Here is a 23350-nt window from a genome sequence, read left to right as displayed (position 1 = left end):
ATTTGTATTACCAAAGCTTTCAAAAATTTCTACAATTTAAAAAAAAATCAAATATCTAATCGTAAGATCATTAGTTTCTTATATATCTACAAATATTATAAATATTGTTTATGCTAAATTTTTGATAATTATACAATTTTATATCATTTTTATTACTTTTATACAAATTGATTTATCATATATTAAATATATATTAAATATTAGTAAGAAAATAGTAACATCTATAATATTTAATAAATTTTATTGTTAAATATAAGTTATATTTAAAAAATTCCTTACTGCACACCTAGTATACATTATTTGAGAAGTGATTTTACCACATGTCTTCTCTACAATCATTTTCTTAGAAATAATATGACATGACTACTAAAATTGATGACATGACTTATACTTTAATATGACAGGGACAATTACATTTAATGTTAATTTATATTTTTAGTAAAAATTTTAAAATATGGTAATAACTCATATATTACATTTAATGTCGATTTATATTTTTGAAATTTTTTTAGAATACGGTAATAACACATAAATCATCACTAAAATAAATATATTCAAATATGGCATTAAAAATGTTGAAATATCATTTAATTATATATTTTTAAATTATTCAATTTTATTACTAAAATTTTCAAAAATGTATACAATTTTTTTTAGAAAATTATAAAAATTTAATCGTAAAATCATTAGTTTCTTATATATCTACAAACTTTATAAATATTTTTTAATTTAAATTTTTGATAATTATGCAATTTTTCACAAAATTATTTAATATATTGAATTAAAATAAATAGATAGAAAAATATATCTAATATTATAATTTTAAATATATACATGCATATTCTTAAATTTAATTTAAAATAAACAAAATTATGTTTATCTTAATTTTTATGTTTAATTAAATCAAATTTATACTAAAATATTGATAAGAGAAAAGAAAATTTAAAATATTAATAAAATTTTATTTTAAATATAATTTATATTTTTTAACTGATAAATATAAATTTTAAATTTTAGTATTGCAAATAGTGCAGGAAAACGCCCGGTTGGCTTTAAACCTCGATTATCTCAACTGGTATGGACTAAACCGGTGAGCAAAGGAATAGTCTAATAGATAGAGATCTCGGAATCGCTCCATGAACCGGGTTTACCCAACCGGTTACTTTGCTTTCCGAAACCACGCCTTTGCCGAAACTGAACCGGAATTTCGGAGCATATTCGTACGATTTTCTGCTTTTCTCGATTAGGCCAAGGCCCAAGGGGGTCGATGATGAGGCAGACTGAATCGTTTATTGTGGTGGCTTTAGCTTTAGTTATAAAAAGAAGGAAAGAAAAAAAAGAAGATAATAGTGGGCTTTGGTCGACATTTTTTTTGTCTTGCAATTCGTACTAATGTATCGAGTATTTCTCATCACATTCAAAACATTTTTGTTCTTCCATTTTTTTGGTATAGTTTGTGTGTTTTCAAAATATAAAATTACTTATAAAGTGGTGAACTTACTGGCTACCATTATCCTTAATTCAGCTGGTTCACTGTGTTATGTATGTGTTACTTTTTTCATAAATCATCGTGAAAGTCGCTGTTGTGGATTCTTGATGATGTTTTGTGTGTGGTTGGTTTAATATTCTATGGCGCTCTTTTTGATGGATTTAAATTGTGTTAACTAGAAACTTTCATTCTTTTTCTAGTTTCTTGCGAGTTGTATTAGTATAATGATATCCTATAAGCTGGTTGCTTGCCTAATCTTTGGTTCTTTGGTATGGGTCATAGCAAACCCGTAACAGCTGAAGGCAGCTCACGTGATAGCTACACATCATGAGATATACATTCTATAATACTAATCACAAAAGTCAAATACATTCATATTTCCATGCTTGAATCATTCCTACGGCTGAGTTGGTAAATCCTATTAAGTCTCTAGAAACTTTACAAGCTAGATATGATCAAATTGTTTTTTTCGTCCTTTAAAGATTATGAGAACATTTCTCTGATTTGTGGTTCGTTTGCGGCCCCTTTCATGTAATTAGTTACGTAAGCTTTAGGGTATATTCCCTTTTAATAACTGGTGTTTATTGTTTCTAGTTTATTTCCTCAGATAAATCTGATTTTCTTTTTGATTGTTCTGCGATGGTTACTTCTGGTTTAACCCTATGTGCGTACATGTTGTGACGTTTAAACTAGAAAAAGTGGGAGAAGAGTAAAGTGAAGAATATGAGCTAAAAGTCAAAATAAAATAAAATACAGCAAAGGGGGCTAAAGATTACAAAAGTTATGTTAGTCATTCTCACGTTCTTTAACGTTTTAAGTAGTGCTTTTTCCTTCCATAATTTTCCAAGCATTAAGTTGCTAGAAACCAGAGAGAAATAGAGAATATTATTTCTCTTCTCTTCAATTCTTAAAAGGTGATGATGATGAAGAAGCAACATCATGGTTTCTTAAACTGTCTTTTGACTTTTCTCTTGTCTTGATCACTTTTCAGGTATTTGTCACGTGAGGAGAAGCCAAGCATGGCGTCTTGGACATCATCTGAGTTCCTTTATGTAGAGATAAAACCACCAGGTATTCATTTCCTAGAACGTTTTAAGCGTTCAGGCAAACTCTCTTTCAAGCAATACCAAGGGCTGGTCTTTGGCTTGACCTTCATCGCTTATATCGCCTTCCACGCATCTCGAAAGCCCAACAGCATCGTCAAAGGAACGCTCTCTAAATCACCAACCGGACACTTCAAGACCACGGACCAAGGCGGATGGGCTCCTTTCGATGGTCCAGACGGAACAGCTCTTCTGGGACAAATCGACTTGGCTTTCCTCTCCGTTTACGCGGTCGGCATGTTTGTCGCTGGTCACTTGGGTGATCGTTTGGACCTCAGGACGTTTCTAACAATCGGTATGGTCGGGACAGGAGTGTTCACCGCTCTTTTCGGTGTCGCTTTTTGGGCCAATATCCATAGCTTTTACTATTTCCTAGCCATCCAGACATTGGCTGGATGGTTTCAGTCGATTGGATGGCCTTGCGTGGTTGCAGTTTTGGGGAACTGGTTCGATAAGAAGAGGAGAGGGGTTATCATGGGTGTTTGGAGTGCTCACACATCGATAGGGAACATCGTTGGGTCATTAATCGCCACAGGACTTTTGAAGTTCGGTTGGGGATGGTCTTTTGTTGGTCCAGCCTTGCTCATCACGTTTCTTGGCCTTGTGGTTTACCTCTTCTTACCTGTGAACCCTCCTGCTGTTGAAGCTGAGAGAGATGGAACTGAAGTTGATTCCACAATGAGACTTGGTGACACCATTACTGAAAGCTTCTTGAGCTCCAGGATGAGTACTGGTTTCGATAGAAGAGCAGTAGGGTTCTTAGCCGCTTGGAAGATCCCTGGTGTTGCCATTTTCGCCTTCTGTCTCTTCTTCACGAAACTTGTGTCTTACACTTTCCTTTATTGGCTACCTTTCTATGTAAGCCAGACCGAGATAGGAGGAGAGCATTTGTCACAAGAGACGTCTGGAAACTTGTCTACACTCTTTGATGTTGGTGGCGTAGTTGGAGGAATCTTAGCTGGATACTTCTCTGATCAACTTGATGGGAGAGCAATCACAGCTGGAGGATTCATCTACTTAACTATCCCAGCTCTGTTCCTGTACAGAACCTACGGTCATATCTCAATGACAATCAACATCATCCTCATGTTCACGGCTGGTGTGTTTGTTAATGGACCATATGCTTTAATCACAACCGCGGTTGCAGCTGATCTTGGTACTCACAAATCGCTTAAAGGAAATGCGAGGGCTTTGGCTACAGTCACTGCTATTATAGATGGAACAGGATCTGTTGGTGCAGCTATTGGACCTGTTCTTACCGGTTACATCGCAGCCATTAGTTGGGATGCTGTGTTTTACATGTTGATGACCGCAGCTTTGATCTCTGGATTGCTTCTTACTAAGCTTATTATAACAGAAGTGAAAACTTTGTTGTATGGATCATCTGAAGAGGATGAAATTGTTTCTGCTGCTTCTGAACCAAGACCTCCCATTGATGTCCTCATATGATATCATCACTTGTTTTTGTGTGTGTGTGTTTTTTTTTGTTTAATCTGACGTGTATTGTCTTGATGACTTGGTTCTTTTTGTCATTGTAACAACTTTTTTGTTTAAAGGTTTGAATGAAAATAATCAATTCTGATTTATTTCTGAAACAAGTAACTAAACCTAAAGAGGATAACTTCATATAGAAGTTATCTTTCTTATTTATTAATATCTTTGGAAACGATCAGGATCTTCAAACCCAAACATAAGAGCCAATTGCAATACACAATGGCAGGCAAAGAAGACTATTTAACTTCTTCAGAACTTGCTGGAATATCGGTAAATCATACTCCTAACGTAACAGTGGTTTGTGAGAGATATGTTCCTAACCAAGAACTCCCCTAGAGCTCAAAGGAAATGTGGAATACAGTCTGAAAGGTGATCGAAGAAGAAATGTCACCTTAAGGAACAGTAATCCATGGATGAAATGTTGGATAAGAACAAATCAAAATATAAACTCTTTTTTATCAGCAATTTAAATAGACTCATATACACTGTGCAAACCAAACTGGTAGCTCCGCATCCATATGAACAACAAACAACATTTGCTTTCTTGTACTACATCCAAGACTGTTCACTCTTGAATTTTGCGCCAGTAGTATATGAATTAGTTCTGAGCTGTTGAAACTTATCTTCAAAATCTTTATGTCTTCCAAATAACTTGCAAAGGCTGGTCATTCTTCTGGTTCCGAAACCATCTTCACCAACTGAGAATAATCTGTTGCAAATGTAACAGTAAACTGCCTTAGATTCCTCATGCATTCTACTGTCCAAATGAGAACCTCTATCTCCGAGTGAAGTGACGACTGACTCGCTCTTGTATTCCTCGCTCCTATTAAACCATCAAAACCTTCCAATGTGCTATACCACCCTTGTCCCGAATAGATTTCTTGATTTTTCCATGATCCATCCGTAAAATACCATCTACCTGGGATAGACGATACTATTGCTTCTACTGGTAATCAAGTTTGATCGATTCCATGTGTAAGTGAAATTTGTGCATCAGCTCAAAGTAATGACTCCATTTCTGCCAATTTGAGAGTATCTCTAGGATCAATATCCGAATTACTAAATACTTTGTTGTTTCTTCATTTCCATATGTACCATTAGATCCATGCAAATTCCGGAGAAACCCTCCAAAATAAATGATCCATGTTTACAAAAAGTGATTGAGTGTGAAAGATGTATAGATTCGATGGAATTAGTGAGGACATTCAAAAAAACACATGATTAATGGATTCCTCAGGTGCTCCATATCATGCACAAATTGTATCCCCTTGTATTCCTCTTGCTCTTATTTTTTTCTTAACCGCTATACATCCTGCAGATACCAGTTTCCATAAAAATGTTTCATCTTTAGGTGGACATCGTATTTTCTAGCAGAAAGCCTTCAGTGGAGAAACTGAAAGACCATACTCTGGTAGCGTTCTTTCTCTATTCGGGTATACTCGTTCTACTTGATATCCAGATTTAACTGTGTATGTCTCAATATTAGTAAAATGCATCCATCACGATCTGCTGTTTGAATTTGACTTAATGGTATATTTTCAATTATTTTCGTATCTTGAGGATCCACCAGATTCCGAATGACCTGTAAATTCCATGTTCTCGATGTTACATTGATGAGATAATCTACTGTACGGTCTGGGTAAAGATTGTGTTGATTTTTATCTGCTGGTCTCGAGCGAGTGGATGAGAGCCAAAGATCATTCCATATTGAGATGGATGATCATGATCCCATCCTTTTGATTAGTCATTTGCTAACCAGAGATCTAGCAGAGACAATACTGCACCAGCCGGAGGACAATGAGTACGAGCTATTTGGTTCCAGGGGTGATGCATTCCTGAAATACCGTCTTTTGAACACAAAATTGCTTCCCAAGCATCGATGTATTAAAATATGTGAGGTATTTAAACCCTAAGCCTTCTTCGTCCTTAATACTACATAGTTTACCCATGATTCCCAATGCATACCTTTAGTATTGCCCCTGGTCTCCACCAAAATTGTATCATTGTATTCATTAGAATCTATTTACTCTATTATTTAAACGATATTGAATAAAATAAAAAAAACTTGTGTTTTTAATCCTCCCAAATTACCAAGGATTCCAAAATATGATCATTTTTTACCTAAATTCAGTATCCCTAAAATGTCTTGTAATTCATATCTGATGGGTGCTTCAATCTTGTGACCGAATTGAATATAAGATTTTTCAAAATATCAACTTATAAACTAATAAACTAAAAATATTGCTGGGGTGAGCAAAAATATTCTTAAACTTTAATTCAATTTGTTATTTGTTTCGTTTTGGTTTGGAAAATTCATATATTAGTGATTCTATGAATCAAAGAAATATTGTTATTTAATCTATTCTATGAAAACGAAGAATCACAAGTATCTATAACTTTTTACATACCCATAAACCTATATATATATATATATATTAGTAAATTATATAATCTTTATTATTTCTGCGGGGGAAGGACGGGTGTATCCAATAAATTTTGGGTATTTTGATTTTCAGTTTCATTTTGGGTATTTTTTGTTTTCGGTTTGCAGTTTTAAAATTTTTGGAAACGTTCGAGTATTTACAAAATTTGGTTTTGTTTCGGTTTGGTTATTTTGGTTTTTGGTTCGGTTCAAGTAGAAAGAGTTGGAACCGGCTAATATCCAAAACAATTTGGATCCAATTCGTTTTCAGTTTGGTTCCGGTTTTCGAAATATTTTGGATAATATGGGAAAAATTCGAATTTTTCAGTTTAAATATCCAGTAATTCAAGTAATTCAGATTTAAATATCGGGTAGTTCGATATTTTTAATATTTCAGATAAATATATTCGGATTATTTGGGTTTTGAGTAATTCAGTTTATAAATATTTTGTTACGATAATTGGTTATTTAAAACTAAATATAATTAATCTTTTAGGTATATAATTTGTATTTTAAAAATTTATGTTCTCATTCAGTTCTCGATTTTGGTTCTTATCAGATTTTTTTTTCAGTTCTAAAGATATATGATCCGCTCGGATATTTATGAAATTTGATTCTGTTTTGATTTTGGTTTTTTTATTCGGTGCGGTTCAATTTTTCGATTCCGGATAAATTTGTCTAAGCTTAAACAGTAGATCTGGCATTTTAAACAAATGATAAAAAAAAACTCTCGATTGGATACACCTCTGCAAATTTTGTAAAAAAAAATATTCACAAACTAATTATATAGTTCTTAGATTATATTTAAAACAAATTAATTTTTATATTGAAATATTATATTTTACAATAAATTATTATTATACTTATTTGAAAATTTAATTTTTAGTTTATTTATTTTACATATCGAATCAATATTTGGTTAATAATATAATTTTTTTCAGATATTCCTCTCTTCAATCCTTTAACCGATCTCTGTTTCTGCTAACAAAAAAAAAACAAACCGATCTCTGTTTCTAGATGAGATACACATATGCATCTTCCTTGAGCACAGTCAATATAGAAATGTCTCTTTTCGTTCTGTTTTCTTGTGAATGGATTGGTCATCTGGACAACAACATTTTACTCTCTCTCTCTCTTTTGATAACTCAGGTATTCCGAGCTTAGAGTCGGACTTAACAAGAAATAGAGTTGTCCTCTCTCCTATAATATAACATTCAAACATAACAAGGCATTCAAATTTTACTCTAGTTTTCCCAGTGGGGACTCAAAAGCATGATCATCAACTAGCCATAGACCAAAGTCATGGAAACGTTTCATCTTATTATTGTAACCGATAATGTAGTTGTTGTGGACTATGACATGTTTCCCCTTTGTCTCTTCAACCCATGTCTTGTTCTTGAAATACAATCCCCCTGTTGGAAACGCTGCTTGCGGTAGCAAGTATAGATCTAGCTGCAGAAGAGAAGATCACCAAAAGGAGTTGAGTATGAATTCAAACAGATGAATTAGTTCAAAAACCGTAATCGAACATTCATAAGTAGATTATAGGCGTTACATAAGTAAATGAAGGTCGACTCTTTTGAGATTATAAGCTTTAAACCCCAAAAAATACCTGATGAGCGGTTTTGTTGAGTGCCCAGTTAAAAGCAGGCTGATCATTTCCTTCGTATGCGTTTGAACCAGCATGAAGTTCCTGAATCCATTTCTTCACGAGAAGCTTTGCTCCATACTTGGGACGCAAGAAAATCATGCAGCTACATATATAAGTCACTCCCTTTCGATCCGGAGGTGGTAAACCATGGGAATGGTTCAAAGGCTTAATCTGGCACCCAAAACAACCGGAGAATTAAAATTTAATAAATAAATAAATAAACTCTAAAATGTCAAGGAGATGTGTGAATAAAAAAAAAATATGTGTGAATAAAAATGCACATACTCTGGTCCTGTCATCGGTGAAGTATGCGTCATGGCTTCCTTGTAAATACTGAAAAGGATCTTGCAACCAGACCATATCAACATCGTTGTACATCACATTATAACCTAGCTCCAAAAGTTGCAAGAGATGTTGCGGCCTCCGAGATGTAAAATTGAAGAAACCCTAGATTTGGATGTTAGAAAATTAGTTGCAAGATAGGTTTTGAAACGGGGAATACAGAATCATTCAAAATCGAGCAAACTCAGAAATTTTGTGAAAGTATATATACCCCGGAACCGAACTTATGTGCGGTCTGAGAATTGAGAGCTGGGGGGACGAGAACCGCATGGCCAGGCCACTTTTTGTTAATCTTGTAGAGAGTAGCGTAATCCTCAGCGATCACAAGGACTTTGTCTTGATGCTTCTGTCTAGATACGCTAATTAACCAGTTGTTAAGGAAAGGCAATAAGGGATAGCTAACGGTGCATACGATCACTGTCCCGTCCTTAGCGACGAACTTGGCTGCTTGAGCGAGAGAATAGTTGGGCCAGTTGGTGGGAAATGAAGAAGAAGAGGTTCTGTTAGGAAACAGTGATAACTTCGAGGTTGATGATAATAAGGGAGATCCTGCCCAGGGTAAGAATACACCGAAGATGATGAGGAGAGCCACAAGGAGGAGGAGACCGTTGCGGCTCGTGAGAAAGATATGACAACCCTTTGAGGTTGAAGAATAAGAATGAGGAGAGGAATAGAAAAGCTGTTGCGCCATTGTTGTCGCAGGAGAGAGAGAGAGGAAGAAGACAAGTTTTACTTCTGATATGCAGGATATAAACGTGTGTATAAGTGTATATTAACAGACTACATATGTTAAGGAACTACCATATGATTTGTTTACTAACATGGAGAAAATAATAGCATTATATCTATATATATATGCAAAGGAACTACAATATATGTTTTTTTGACTAAAATAGAGACAAATATACGATGTTTTTTTTTTGTAACTACTATTATTTTTTAATTTATTTTTTAATTTATTTTTTACTTTTTGATTTTAAAAACATAATATAATTTGACAATATTTTGTTTCATTTTCTAAAGGATATCAAATATGAAATAACGAAATCTTATTGGTTGGTGAACCCAAGAATAACTCTAACATAATATATATGTTAAGGAAACATTCATAATAAACTTTTACTGAAGTAGAGAAAAATAATAACATAATACAATTATAAGGAACTTCCATATGCTTTTCTTTACTAAAGCTAAGTAGTGAAAAATAATTAGATAATACATGTTTATTTTTGTAGTTAGCATAATACATGTTTGTTTTTGTAGTTAGCATAATACATGTTTCCCCTTTGTTTTATTAAATTTTTTGATGAAGTTATCACTTCAATAATCATTTTTAAATGGAGATGAAAACACATTTAAGAAGCATTAGATTGTCGAGATTGACTAGCTAACCTTTTTTTTTTGTCATTGACATAAATAGACTCGATTAAGACTCTCCTAGCTAAACGGGTGACTCTGTATCCATATGATTAAAATAGGACGGCTGACTTCGTGCACCATGTGCAAGGTTATCCGCCCTTGTATTCTGAGTCTGAGGTACATGTGTGAGATGGAAAGTAGGAAAGCTTTCCTTCAGGCGATGAATATCTTCGGGGTGTGATGCATATGCATGCCATTTTTTGGTTTTGAAACCATCTTCACCAACTGAGAACAATATATTGCAAACGTGACATGAAATTGTCGAAGATTGACTTGCTAACTTGTAGAGAGGAAAACACTACTTTGTACTAATTTCAATCATTAATATGTTCCCACAAAAACGTTCGACAAATAGTAAGATCATCTCCAATGAGACACCAAAACATCAACTTTGCTATCATTTCATTTTCATCGAGACACCAAAAGTGATACCATTCCACCAAATTTGGTGTAATGCTAATAGTGTTACATCAAATTTGATGTAACATATTCATCACATAAAATATTAAAATAATATATTTTATTACTTTCTATTTAATTATAAATAGCTTAGTTTTTTTAATAAGTTTTACCTTATAGTTAAATGAATATATCACAATATTAAATCGTAACAAAATAAAATAATTTTATTTTAAATGTATAAAATTAAAATTTTGACTAATATTTTAAATATAATAAATAAATAAGTATAAAAAATAAATAAAATAATAATATATAAATAAACAGAAAGATAAAATTATCAAATTTGATAAATAAATTTTAAATAAATGGGATAAATATAATTAGAAAATTATAAATAATTAATTTATTCAACTACCAAAACAAAAAGAGTTATAATAATATCTAATCTATTAATTTAGGGTCCTATTTTTTAGCTACTATTAACAAGTCATAGTAGGACCACTTAAAAATTAGTTAATATGACATATTTGATTATTTACATTAATAATAAACCAACTATAAATTTGAATTTTATTTTTTAATTATAACAAATTTGTTGAGAAAGAATCTAACAAAATCTTACTAAAAATTAAATATTTTTTTATAAAATAGCAAATTAATTAATTTCGTAATTACTAATATAATATTATTATAAATCAATTTTAATTATAATTTTATTCTAAAACAATAAAATAAAAATAATACACTATTTTTATAAATTTTATAATTATATTCTGTATTAGATAAAAATAGAAGTGAGTTATGAATTAAATATGAAAAAGTATATTAAATAGGTAAATTAATAATAAAAAATTGTTTCATTTAAATAAACTATCACTTATTATTAAAATGTGTTAAAATTCGTAAACTATATAATATTTTTATACAAAAATATATTTATTAGCATAGGTTAAATTTTTATATCTATAACTATATGTTCTCTTTTTATTTATTTTGAAACTCTCAACAATATACTGTTTAAAAATGTTTATATACAAAAATATAATTTTATATAGTAACCCTTAGTTCATATACTATTTTAAAAATATATTATTAGAAAATTATGAAATTTTAATAATACATTTAAACTATTAATGACAAATCAAGTTTTAATTATAAATTTATTTTTATTTTAAATATAACAAAATCTGTAGAGAAAAAATTAGAAAAAATTATTAAAAATGAAAATATTTTTATAAAATAATGTATTAATGTAGTAACAAAAAAAAATTAAAAGTTCATGTAATCTTCCAAAATCAAAAATAGTTGTGTAATTTTCTAAAGTTTTTTTGGCAAAATATACAATCTTGACGATAAATATTCAAACCGAAAATGATAATATTTCAAATTTTATAAAAAATAAAATCATAAATAATAAAGAATAACTTCTTATAATGCACCACGAAAAATAGATATATATGTTGTAAAAATTAAAGTAATGTAATATTTTGAAATTTTAATTAAAAATATCCGTACGGACGTTCGGATCAAAATCTAGTAAAATGTTATTTTGGGGTGGAAATTGGTTTAATGATTGGTGATGAAAAAAAAAAATTAACACCAAAATGCCAAATTTAATGTTATGGTTGGAGATGCCTAAGGGCACCAGCATTAGGAGTTCACAAGGGGGGTTCACACGCTTCCCGAAAAAAAAAATATTAAACTATGCTACAGTCACGACTCTGTCTCGCAACGCTCCTTCTGCATGAACCCGGGTCGTTACTGTTCAGCGGGCCCCACGCCACGTGGCGGCCCGCTATTGGTCAATTTTTTTTTTAAATCAAACGAAAAATGAAAAAAAAAATAATAAAAAATTCACATGATGAACCCCAACCGGGGGTTCATTAATGCGGCTGCTCTAAGTAGTATACTGCTAAAAACGTTTCTCCAGTCAAGATTTTCAGGCTGTGAGCTGTGAATGGTTACGGCTGGACTGGTGCAATTTTTGAGTTGGGCGGCTGATCTCCATTCAAAATAGTTATATAAACAATAGGTTGTGGTTAGTAAATGATTAAAAAAATATTACTTATATCATTGTTGAGAATCATGCATGTTATAGATCGGCGCATTCATAAGATTGAAATGAAAGAAAAGTTGACTCTCCCGATGTAACCTGGGAAGTAACCAAGAAAGTGACTTGACATTTTCCAAATTTTGCTTACTCAAAAAGAACCACGAAAGTGATATATATTTCTTACTTCACTTTTTTATTACTATTCGACTATTATCACACACTGTTTTATCATACCAACAACATTTGTTCTATAACATGCATTCTTATACAAATTGTATATATACCATAATGTACCATCTAACTCAGTTGTTAATATTTTTATAAAATAAAGAAGAAAATCTATGTCAAAATGGTAAATCATGAGCGTGACTAAAAGAATCAGTGGGAAAATGTAAAGAAAAAGGCTGACACTGACTCAACAAAGGCTGGACTGGTGCAGTTTTTGGGCTGGATCCTGGGTGGATTTTAATCTCCAGTCAACACTAGTTATAATAACAATAGGTGTATTGAATGTTTAAAAAGTTCAAATATTATTTATATTATTGTTGAGAATCATGCATATTTTAGATTGGCAACATATATTCTACTCTCTCCGTTCCCAAAAGTAAGATTTTTTAGATTCTTTTCTTGTTCCACAAAGATAGATTTTCTATATTTTTAAGGTACTTTTTTTATACTTTTGAAGAACATTAATTGAAAATATTTGAATTGATTAAATTTCATTGGTAGAAAGTTATTGGAAATTGTATAATAAAGTAAAAAATAAATTAAATTATAAACATTTATTAAATTCTAAATAAACGTGCGTACTCTAGAAAATCTTACTTTCGGGAACAGAGAGAGTATTAAAATAGAAGTCACAATTGTGTGATTTTTTTTTAAGTTAGACCATCTCTTAAAAAATTAATGAAATGAATTTTTGTATACTTATTTGAATTATTTTAACGATTCCAAAAAAAAATCAAATAAATATTCTCATATTTTCTTTGAATTACATCTGAATATAAAAATTTCATATATTTTAATTTACAATATAAATATATATTTCATTTTTCATCAAAGCAAAAAATTTTAAAATTTTTATTACTTTAGTTTTTTTTTTGTCATCAGCATAAACAGACTCATACAGACTCTGTGAACCAAACTGAGAGATGTTGATCCATGTGAACGACGAAAGACGGCTGCTTCCTGGCACTACATGCTAGGCTATCCGCCTTTGTATTTTGCGTTCTTGGCACATGGACAATCTCTGATCGGGAAAAATTTTCTTTCAGGGCTTTAACATCGTCTAAATAACTTGCAAAAGCTGACCATTCTTCTGGTCCGAAACCATCTTCACCAATTGAGAACAATCCGTTGCAAACGTAACCTGAAATTGACGTAAGTTCCTCATGCATTCCATTGCACAAAGTAATGCTTCCATCTCCGCATGTAGAGGAGATAGACTAGCCCGAACATTCTTTGCCCCCATCAGCCCCTCAAAACCTTCTAAAGTACTAAACCACCCCTATCCGGAGAAACTAATATCCTTTTTCCAGGAACCATCTGTGAAACACCATTTTCCTTGGATTAATGGTAATGCCGGAACCTCTAACATGTGGCCCTACCCTCTGTTCCTTCACTATCTGCGCTTCAGCCCATAGTGTGGACTTTGTTTCTGACAGTTTGAGCATATCCCTAGGATCCATATCAAGATTACTAAAGACTTTATTATTCTTTCCTTTCCAGATATACCATAGAATCCATGCAAACTGATGATCATCTAGTTGCGGAGAAACCCGCCAGAAAAGATGATCCATATTTGTAAAAAAAGACCTTGTTGGAAAGATAGCGGGATTTGATGGTATCTTCGATAGCGCCCAAACCTGTAGTGCTGGAGGACATTCAAAAAACACTTGATTAATTGATTCCTCATCAGCTCCGCATCGTGCATAACATATATCACCAGTTATCCCTCGCGCATGCAGATTCTTCTTGACTGCTATATATCCTGTCAGTAGTTGCCATAAAAAATGTTTCATCTTTGGTAGACATCGATTTTTCCAGCAAAACGACTTTAAAGCATCAACTGTAGGTCCAAGCATCACTGGTGGTCGTTCTCTATCTGAGTAAATACTTTAGTATTTATTTACAATATAAATATATATTTCATTTTTCACTTACTTTTAAATATTTAATTAATTTCGTGATTATTTAAAATATAAATGTATATTTCATTTTTACTAAAATAAGCCTTTAAAATATTTAATTAATTTCGTAATTGTTTAAAATATAAATTTATATTTCATTTTTACTAAAATAAACCTTTTAAATATTTAACTAATTTCGTAATTATTTAAAATATAAATGTATATTTCATTTTTACTAAAATAGACCTTTTAAATATTTAACTAATTTCGTAACTTTTTAAAATATAAATTTATATTTCATTTTTTACTAAAATAAACTTTTTAAATATTTAAGTAATTTCGTAATTATTTGAAATATAAATGTATATTTCATTTTTACTAAAATAAACCTTTTTAAATATCTAATTAATTTTGTAATTATATTAAACTCATGTACAATTATGTATTAAATTTGTGATATTAATTTAACATAATATTTTTTCAAGTAAATCTTTTATCTTTAACAGTTAAGATTTGTTAATTTAGAATTTTGTACCACACTATTGAAAATATACTATCAATATGAATGATGAGTCTACAAATGTTATTTTGAAAGTGCATTCAGTTTCTGTTATTAAATATAGTAGCCGGTTTAGTTATATTCTTCAATAATAGAAGTATATCGCTGTTTTGTTTACAAAAAGATAATCAAGCCTATTTTTATATCGACCATATTAATTTATTATTTATTAATGTAATTGCTTTTGTTTTTTTCTTTTATTTAATTTTGAAATTGCAATAAGTATTGTACCAATTTATGTCATTAACATAAATGACAGATGAATCATTTAAAAAAATTATTTCATGTGAATATTTTTATTTGAAGTGTTAACTATATAACATGATATATGGCAGATGAAGAATTGCAAATAAAAGTTTAACATTGAAAAATTCATTGTAAATAATCCAAGAGCTTTGTGGTAGAAAAGTAAATCACGAGTAGACAACATAGGAAACCTCCAAAAACATAGATAATAAAGAGATACACACTGTAATTTCTGGTATAATAATTTAAATTAAGAGTAGGTTTCTATAAATTACACTTAATATAGTTATTCAGTCAAAGATCTAATTCATACAAATAATTCGATTAACATATATGTATGACCAAAACCTAAAATACAATTATAATCGTAGGAAATTTAATATCAAAGTTAATATTAAATTGAACAAAATTTGTCATAAATATAACACAATGTACAATTTTAGTTAGTGTTCATGTTTTAATAAGAGATATATAACTAAGAATTTGAAACAATAAATTAAATTACTGCATGCAAAGTATAATATTATTGTGTTTAATATATTATATTAAACTATTAGTAATATTGTAAAAGTTAAAATTATATACCACTAATCATGTACATCAAATATTTATATGTATAAAAATGAAAATAATGACCTGCGAGGTCAAGATCCAATTCATTGGATTAAAATCCAGAGAAAGAATTGAGACTCTTCCACATAACTTTGGAAACCACAAAAGTGATCAACTTTTAATGAAGGGAAAAAAGTTTTATACCCCTAGGATTAACTAATTTAGAATTAGGGTTTAGATTTGAGGGGTGGGGTAGGGTTTTTGAAATGTGAAATTTAGAATTCTAATAAATAGTTAAAAAAATAGTTAAAAAAGATAATTTTTTAAAAAATAGTTTCAAACATAATTTTTGATTTTCAAAAAGAAATTTTGAAAAAAAAATTAGAATACGAAAAATTCAAAAAAAAAAGAAAATTATTAAAAAGTTCAAATTTCAAAAAGTATAATTCAAAAATATAAAAAATATTTTTTTATTTATTTATTATATATAGAAAACAAGTGTATAAGAGTCTTTTGTCAATTAATGAAGAAAGTATTTTTAAAAATGTCTTTTTAGTGGTAGTAAAAATGAATAATCATCGTATACTTTCTTTTCCTTTTCTACGAAATGTTAAATTTATTAATCATCGTATATAGAATATATGTACAAATTTCAGCATTTTCTAATTTTCCTTTTCAAAGCTTGTAGTAATCAAGTATAACTATTAGAATTATATGCAAGGTCTCCTTCTAGTTTAGCTACTTCATATCAGATTCGAAAGTGGGAAAATATAAGAAAAAAGGTCATCACAGTACTATTCCATTATAATTTCTCAAAGTGATGTTTTACGTAGTATACAAATTTCTTTTGTTCCTTGACGTGTTCAAGTTATTTTAGGAACCGTTAATTGAATTGTTTTGTATGAGTCGATGTGTAATCGAATCCTATTTTTTGGTATTTGGGTTGATTTATTAAATTTCCAAAACAAATTATGCTAACTTAGCGTTGTTTATATTACTTTTTGCCGGCTTTATTTTAATTTCGGCTTTCTAATGTTTGTGATCCTTTTAAACTGACTTTATACTAAGGTTTCGGTTTGGTCTTTTACTATTAAACAGACATATGATCAGATGTGGCTCCTTTTTGTGAGGAAGGACACATGATTAATTTTAGTTAAACAATAATTTATTATTTTAGTAAAAAATATTTTATTATTTTAGTTAAACAATATTTTGCGAGGAAGGACACACGATACACAAAAAGAAAAAGACAAAAATAGCACTAAATCAAGTTTTTGTTCCCAAACTAGCACTCAAGGTCAAAAGTCACAAAAATAGCACTTAATGTTTTATCAAAAGTCACAAACTTAGGGTTTAGAGTTAAAGGGTGGGGTTTAGGATTTAGGGTTTAGGAGGTTTTGGGGATAAGATTTCAAATTTTGAAAAATAAAAAAATTAAAATTTTCAAAGGATAAACTTAGAAAGGTCCTATTTTGGTCATTTTAGTTTTTGATTGCTATTTTTGTGATATAAACTTAGAAATGTGCTATTTTGGAGATTTGCCCTTACACAAATTTTTGAAATTTATTATTATTTTAGTTAGACAATATCTTATCATTATAACAATTAAAAGATAAAACATTGATATTCTGTTAAATCAGAGGTGTTAAATGAAAATAATTTAAAAGTTGATATATATTTAAATATGAAAATTAATTAATAGAATCTAGTTAGAATATTTTTATAATTTTTTTTTCTTTTTTGAACTAATTCCAAAAAAAAACTTATTACAAACGTTCACTAGTTTGTTTATAGCTACATATTAGAACACACAAATTTATTTTCTTGGTGTCAGTAATAAACACTATTAATTTTTAGTGTTCCTAAATAATATAATCTTCACTTGTGTTGTTGGCTATGGAGAAGCTCAACCCACAAGTTTCCTTGTTGACTGCGGCTCAACCACTTGAACCAAAGCAGATGGAAGATGTCTCCCAACAACAGTTTGACACTTGGTTCTTCACCAGGTTTTGATGCCATAAAGAGTTCAGCTTTCCCTCAGATTTATAAGTCTGCTCGTGTTTTCCCCATTACGTTTTGAAGGTATAGAGCTCAAGGAAGCTACTTTGTCAGGCTCCATTTCTGCCCAAAACAACAATAGTGAACGAGTCTTCTTTCAGTGTGTATGAGAATGGTCTGACATTGATTCTTGACATCAAAGTCCAGGCCAGGGAGAGATAGCGCATAAGAATCTCATTTTGCAAAGCTCTGGTCACAATGCTACTAGTTAGTAGCCTACTACTGCCTCTTCTTTGTTTAAAAAGTTTCTGTTACCCAATTGGACTAAAGAAACTGGTTTTGAGATTCAGTACTGAGACTGTTTCTGTTGTCAATGCTATAGAGATTGTTTCTGTTGTTGATAAGCTTTTCAAAGACTCTGTTGCTAAAGTGGGTGGAAGTGAAATGGAGCTTGGACGTGGGATGGAAACTTATGTATGTATAGGCTTAACGTTTGGGGTCCCAAGCTAGGTGGAAGCGAATAATCTTGCGCAGTATGGGGGAAACAGATTCAATCTACATGGTGACTGAAAACGCAGGTGAAGAACAGTTCAAGTGTCACATATGCTTTGCCTGATGGCTCCTCATTGCTTTAAGTCAACAATGACTATCTAGAATGACTAAAACGTGAAGAACATTAAAAAAAATGAAGTTATGTTGTCTGGTTGGCAAGATATCAGTGAATCTTTCTGAATTCGCGTCTTCTCTGACCTCTCAAACTCATCTTGAATAGATTTAAAAACATCTTCGAAACACAGATACAAACCTCACAGCTACTCGGAGTCTCAGATTATCAAGCAGCGGTTCTGAGAACCATCCTGTTTTATACTGGCAACAAAGCACATGAAATCAAATTACAAGTAGTTTTCTTGGGAGGCTTTCTTATCTCTCGCTGAATGTACTCGTCTTCAAGTTCAAATAGCTGTAGAAATGTTTGAAATTTGAAAGGAAATACTTTAAGCACAAATGTCTTCCCAGCTTCGCTTTGACCTTGTCACAAAGAGGAACTTAATTATCATCTTATAATCCACGGATTCAGTTAGAAATTTCCAATGTATTCATGATATGCTCCCACATAAACTATCTTAAATTCGCTAAAAGAGGATGTAGAGGCTGAGATCATCGGAAATTGGCGCATAATCTAGACACATTACGACACAAAATTTTTGACTTAAAACTTCTACAAGTTCTTTGATACAAAATGTGATTTCTGGAGATTTTGGACACACTTCCATTCTTCTACACTTCACCACGGATCAATACTTTTAAATAATGTAACTCAAGCTTGTTTGACGTGGACTCTATTTCCTAACAAAAGTAGATAAACCGTCAACCACTTATCTACAAATTCGATACTAATCAACTTCATAGCTTACAGTTGGGATCCCTTGGATACCGCCAAGAGTCTCTAGGGCTCGGGAGATAGAAGATGGATATCCTTGGTCGGCAAGTTACCTGATACAGTTCCACTTTCTATGATTCCCATCGTTTCTCTCCAAATCTCACCTCGCAATAAACATAAGAGATACATACATTCATCAAATTAGCTTATCTATTACTATGTGTTGATCTTCGTACTGAAATCAAGATCAGATTACAATGACTGAAACCTAGAGCTGAAACTAGTTCGAAGAGAGAGAGAGAGAGAGAGAGACAGAGCGAGACTTTAGTCAAATTACGCAGAGGCTTAACAGAGATAACGATTGTGTACCAGAAGTGGCCGTTACGGACGGGAATAGATCTCGAAACTGAGACGGAGCTTTTGCCTCCTGCCTTTATGGCGAATTGTTTAAAACGACACCGTTTAAGTGTTTATATGTGGACTGGTCGAAATCTGATTTCCTGCCGGTTAGTCCATACCTGTTTGATCAGTTTTATTCTTCTTTATAAAAGTCTAATAACGAGAAAAGGAACAAATAAAATGTTTTTCTTGGTATAATCTAAAACAGATAAAATTAAATATTTTGACTTAAAGAAACGAAAAAAAATTTAGAAATCTATAAAACGTTGATTATATCATAAAAATAATTTGTATAAACCGATAAATGTTAAACTATTTTCGTCAGTGGGTTACTTTTGAATGCTAATGTTTTGATTAGAAAGTTTATTATAATTACCTTTTTGCATTTATGCTTATGGGAAACATATATTGATATGCATGCATATGTACCACATGTACATCAAAGACATTTTTAACTCTCGACAAATGTTTACAGTTGAGTATTTAATAATTTGATATGAAGTGGTGTTTTGAAATTTAGAACATAAGATGTTTAAACACTTAGCAATGACAATGGTTATACATATAAAAAAAAAATAACAAAGCAGAGTTTGAAAATGTCTGACCAAAACAAGAAAAAAAATAAGAATTGAAGAAAATACGTAACAATTATGTTAGTTATTGTTTCTCCAGTAGACAAATAACATTCTTCTAACTCATAGTATTTTTTAAGATCACCATATATGTGTATTTTTCTAAGAAAGTAGAAAGTATCTAATTGTTTTAATGCGTTAAGTGTTTGATCAGTAAAAGTGTCGAACTGATAACCATCGGGAAAATTACATGTGTTAATATCAATGTACATCGTGACACTATAGTTACGATCGCGAGCAGATAAAACTTTTCTAGTGACTATAATTCTCTTTTTTTCAGCTATCTACAAAACCTTGTCATTAACACAAATAACAGCTTAATATGAATGTAGATTTTAGTCGTGTATCCTATTAGTCAAAAACCTTGTCAATAACACATATAAAAACTTATATGTAAATTTACAAATCTGAATGTGTATGTCTTCCACAAACTTTTTTAGTTTTGTTAGTCGATTAGAACAATGCAAAAAAAAAACTCGATATAGTATTTTCATTTTATTAAACTCTTTAGTTAATTATCAACAACGCTTACTCATTCTTAAATATAACACACAAGACTATTTGATAGTCGTGTGCAGAAACTTAGTTCCAACTTGGTTTAATTTTCATACATGAAACAAGTTTTTATTATATTCATTGAGATTTTAATGGAGCATCATGCTTTTCTAGCATATAATTGGTTGGTTGAAATTTGCAAATTTGCATGGTGAATTGCGTAATTTCAATATACCACATGTATCATATTTTTGATGCAAAAGAGTATGGGTATGTATATTCAAGAGCTTTCAGTATGTGAAAATGAATCAATGAAAAAATATATGTGTACCGCTTTGATTATTCGATAGATGTTTATATATCACTAACAATTTATGATTTTGTTAGAGTATTGCTAATACTATATGTGAGATTTAGCAACAGAAACACCGATGTGATGTGTGTTTTAATTGAATTCAAAAAGGTTGTGAGAAATTTTGATGATTACATTTATCAAAGTACTCATGAAATAAAATTGGATGAATTACATAAGATTTTCTTTATTGATGTACCTTTTGACAACATGTATCGCAACCAAGATGACATTCTTATCCAAATAGAAGATAACATACTATATAATATTCCTTTTTATTATAAAATGTGATTTTCCATTCAAAACTATAACTTAGTACGCAACTTGTACACTATTTGTTAGTACACAAATATCATACATAGTTTAATAATTATGTGCAATGTTAACATCAGACTGAAATATCATAACTAGAAGCTAAAAGCAAGGTTCAGAGAAAGAAAGAAATACATTTGATGAAGTAAACTATGATGAATTGCCTTGAGAAAACTTTATCAAATAATGTAACTCGAACTACTGATCTGGTTTCACCGCCTCTTTGAGTTTTTTCATCGCAATTGTCTACCCAAATATACTTCGATGTCCTTAGCTTTTATTGCTTCCACTAGCTCAATAAAATCGGCATCGCCGGTTATTAAGAGACATTTAAAGGGAATCCAAAGAAGCGAGCAACATTGTATACAAATAAAAAATATTTCCTTTAATGATAATCTTTTAAATTTATTAATTTGCATTGATTTATTTGCTCATACATTTTTGTTTCCAACCGAATCTACAAATAAAAACTATGAAAGTAGTAGTATATCTATATTTTAATCTGAGAGTAAACAAAAATAATATTACTACATATCTGTATAATTATAAGCACACAAATAGTGATTAAGGAAAAACCTACCATCAAGTTAGGTCGTGATTTAAATAGTAGACATGGATTTTTCTAGTTTTCTTTAGAACATGAGTTTCTTAACTCCACTTGTTGCCTTCTAGTTATCTACAACCTGAATTTATTTTCTACTTCCGGTGTTTCTCAAATTTTTTTGAGGAGCTTTGTACATGTGCTTTAAGTTGAGACTATATTAATTTATTTTGTGAACTATCACCACAACAACAAATAAACATATTACCACAACAACAAATAAACATATTCCAGCAAATTGAGAATTGATTAGTCCATTTAAATATGTTATTGAAATATTTTGTTTACATTTACCTTTTTCACTTACTTAGACTTTAGGCTTCAACTAGGTGTTCTTTCTTCTCATTTCATTGAAAGAAATTCTTTTGAAGAGTCTTAGGCAACTCTTGGACTAGAAACTATAAATGGTTTCATCATTAGAAGTTTTAATTTATTTGATTAGAAATTGAAATTTTAGAGAAAAATCGTAGAGTCGTTGCAGAGGATTAAGAATTTACAATTTCTTAATGCGAGTAGAGATAGAACAAAATATATGACATTATGGATTAAATCTCATCTTTAAGAGATAAGCGGTTTCTAAGATAGTAGATTATGGGTGTATGCAAAAATATTAGAAATTTTTATTTATCTAAAAATAAATCAGTTAATAGACGAAACACTATTTTTTGCTGTCCAAATGTTTTGCATTTACATTTTTCTTTAAATTGTGGAGCACATGCCATGTGTCAGAATCTAATTTATCAAGTGACTTGTGTTTTAGTATATAAAGGATATTATTTTATTTTTAGATTTTGAAAAATTTAAAGTATATATGAATTTTAATTTTTAAAAAATAATTTAAACGGGTTATCCAAACCCAAAATGAACCCGCTAAGATCTGAACCGAACCCAAACTAAAATTTATAAATACCTAAATATGACTGAAATCTTTAACCCCAAAAATTTGAAAACCGAATAGACCCTAACCGAATCCGAATGGGTACCCGAAATCAGTAGTATTTATATGTGGATCGGTCAAAATTTGATCCCTTGCTGGTTGGTCTAGACTGGATGAACCGGTTTGATCATTGTAAAGATACTCAACCGATCAAAGAATCCCATCCGAATTTTGCAACCATAATCCGCCAAGAAACCTAGATCGTCATTAGCAACAAGCTATGCCACATAGTCGACACAATCTTGAGGTAAAGCTATGTCCAGTCCATGACGACATAACCACCAAGGTCTGCACAAGTTGTATCCCTGTCAATTACTGACAAATCAAACCTCATGATCAATAGGAACAAATTTTTTATGTTTCCTTCAACTTTGATGAGAAT

General features: G+C 30.7%; 2 protein-coding genes across 2 annotated transcripts; one reads left to right on the top strand and one right to left on the bottom strand.

Annotated features, from left to right (window-relative positions):
• The first annotated feature begins 2313 nt into the window (after window positions 1-2313).
• On the top strand, window positions 2314-4084 carry LOC106310728 (putative glycerol-3-phosphate transporter 3). Its single transcript, XM_013747950.1, has 2 exons — window positions 2314-2403; window positions 2481-4084. The coding sequence occupies exon 2, from the start codon at window positions 2509-2511 to the stop codon at window positions 4039-4041; it is 1533 nt and encodes a 510-aa protein (XP_013603404.1). The 5' UTR covers window positions 2314-2403; window positions 2481-2508; the 3' UTR covers window positions 4042-4084.
• Window positions 4085-7563: 3479 nt separating this feature from the next.
• On the bottom strand, window positions 7564-9299 carry LOC106310563 (UDP-D-xylose:L-fucose alpha-1,3-D-xylosyltransferase MGP4-like). Its single transcript, XM_013747793.1, has 4 exons — window positions 8713-9299; window positions 8445-8606; window positions 8121-8330; window positions 7564-7960 (listed from the first exon to the last, which is right to left on the bottom strand). Exons 1-4 carry the CDS (start codon window positions 9190-9192, stop codon window positions 7748-7750), a joined length of 1065 nt encoding a protein of 354 aa, XP_013603247.1. The 5' UTR covers window positions 9193-9299; the 3' UTR covers window positions 7564-7747.
• Window positions 9300-23350: the final 14051 nt, after the last annotated feature.

The sequence above is a fragment of the Brassica oleracea genome, chromosome C8, assembly GCF_000695525.1.
Source record: "Brassica oleracea var. oleracea cultivar TO1000 chromosome C8, BOL, whole genome shotgun sequence".
Classification (NCBI taxonomy): domain Eukaryota; kingdom Viridiplantae; phylum Streptophyta; class Magnoliopsida; order Brassicales; family Brassicaceae; genus Brassica; species Brassica oleracea.
This window is presented reverse-complemented; position numbering and strand designations above follow the sequence as displayed.

Coding starts and splice junctions, on each gene's coding strand:
- LOC106310563 (XM_013747793.1), bottom strand. CDS start 9,192: ATGGCGCAACAGCTTTTCTATTCCTCTCCTCATTCTTATTCTTCAACC. Junction 8,331..8,444: donor TCACCGATGACAGGACCAGA/GTATGTGCATTT, acceptor TTTGGGTGCCAG/ATTAAGCCTTTGAACCATTC. Junction 7,961..8,120: donor TCAACAAAACCGCTCATCAG/GTATTTTTTGGG, acceptor TCTCTTCTGCAG/CTAGATCTATACTTGCTACC.
- LOC106310728 (XM_013747950.1), top strand. CDS start 2,509: ATGGCGTCTTGGACATCATCTGAGTTCCTTTATGTAGAGATAAAACCA.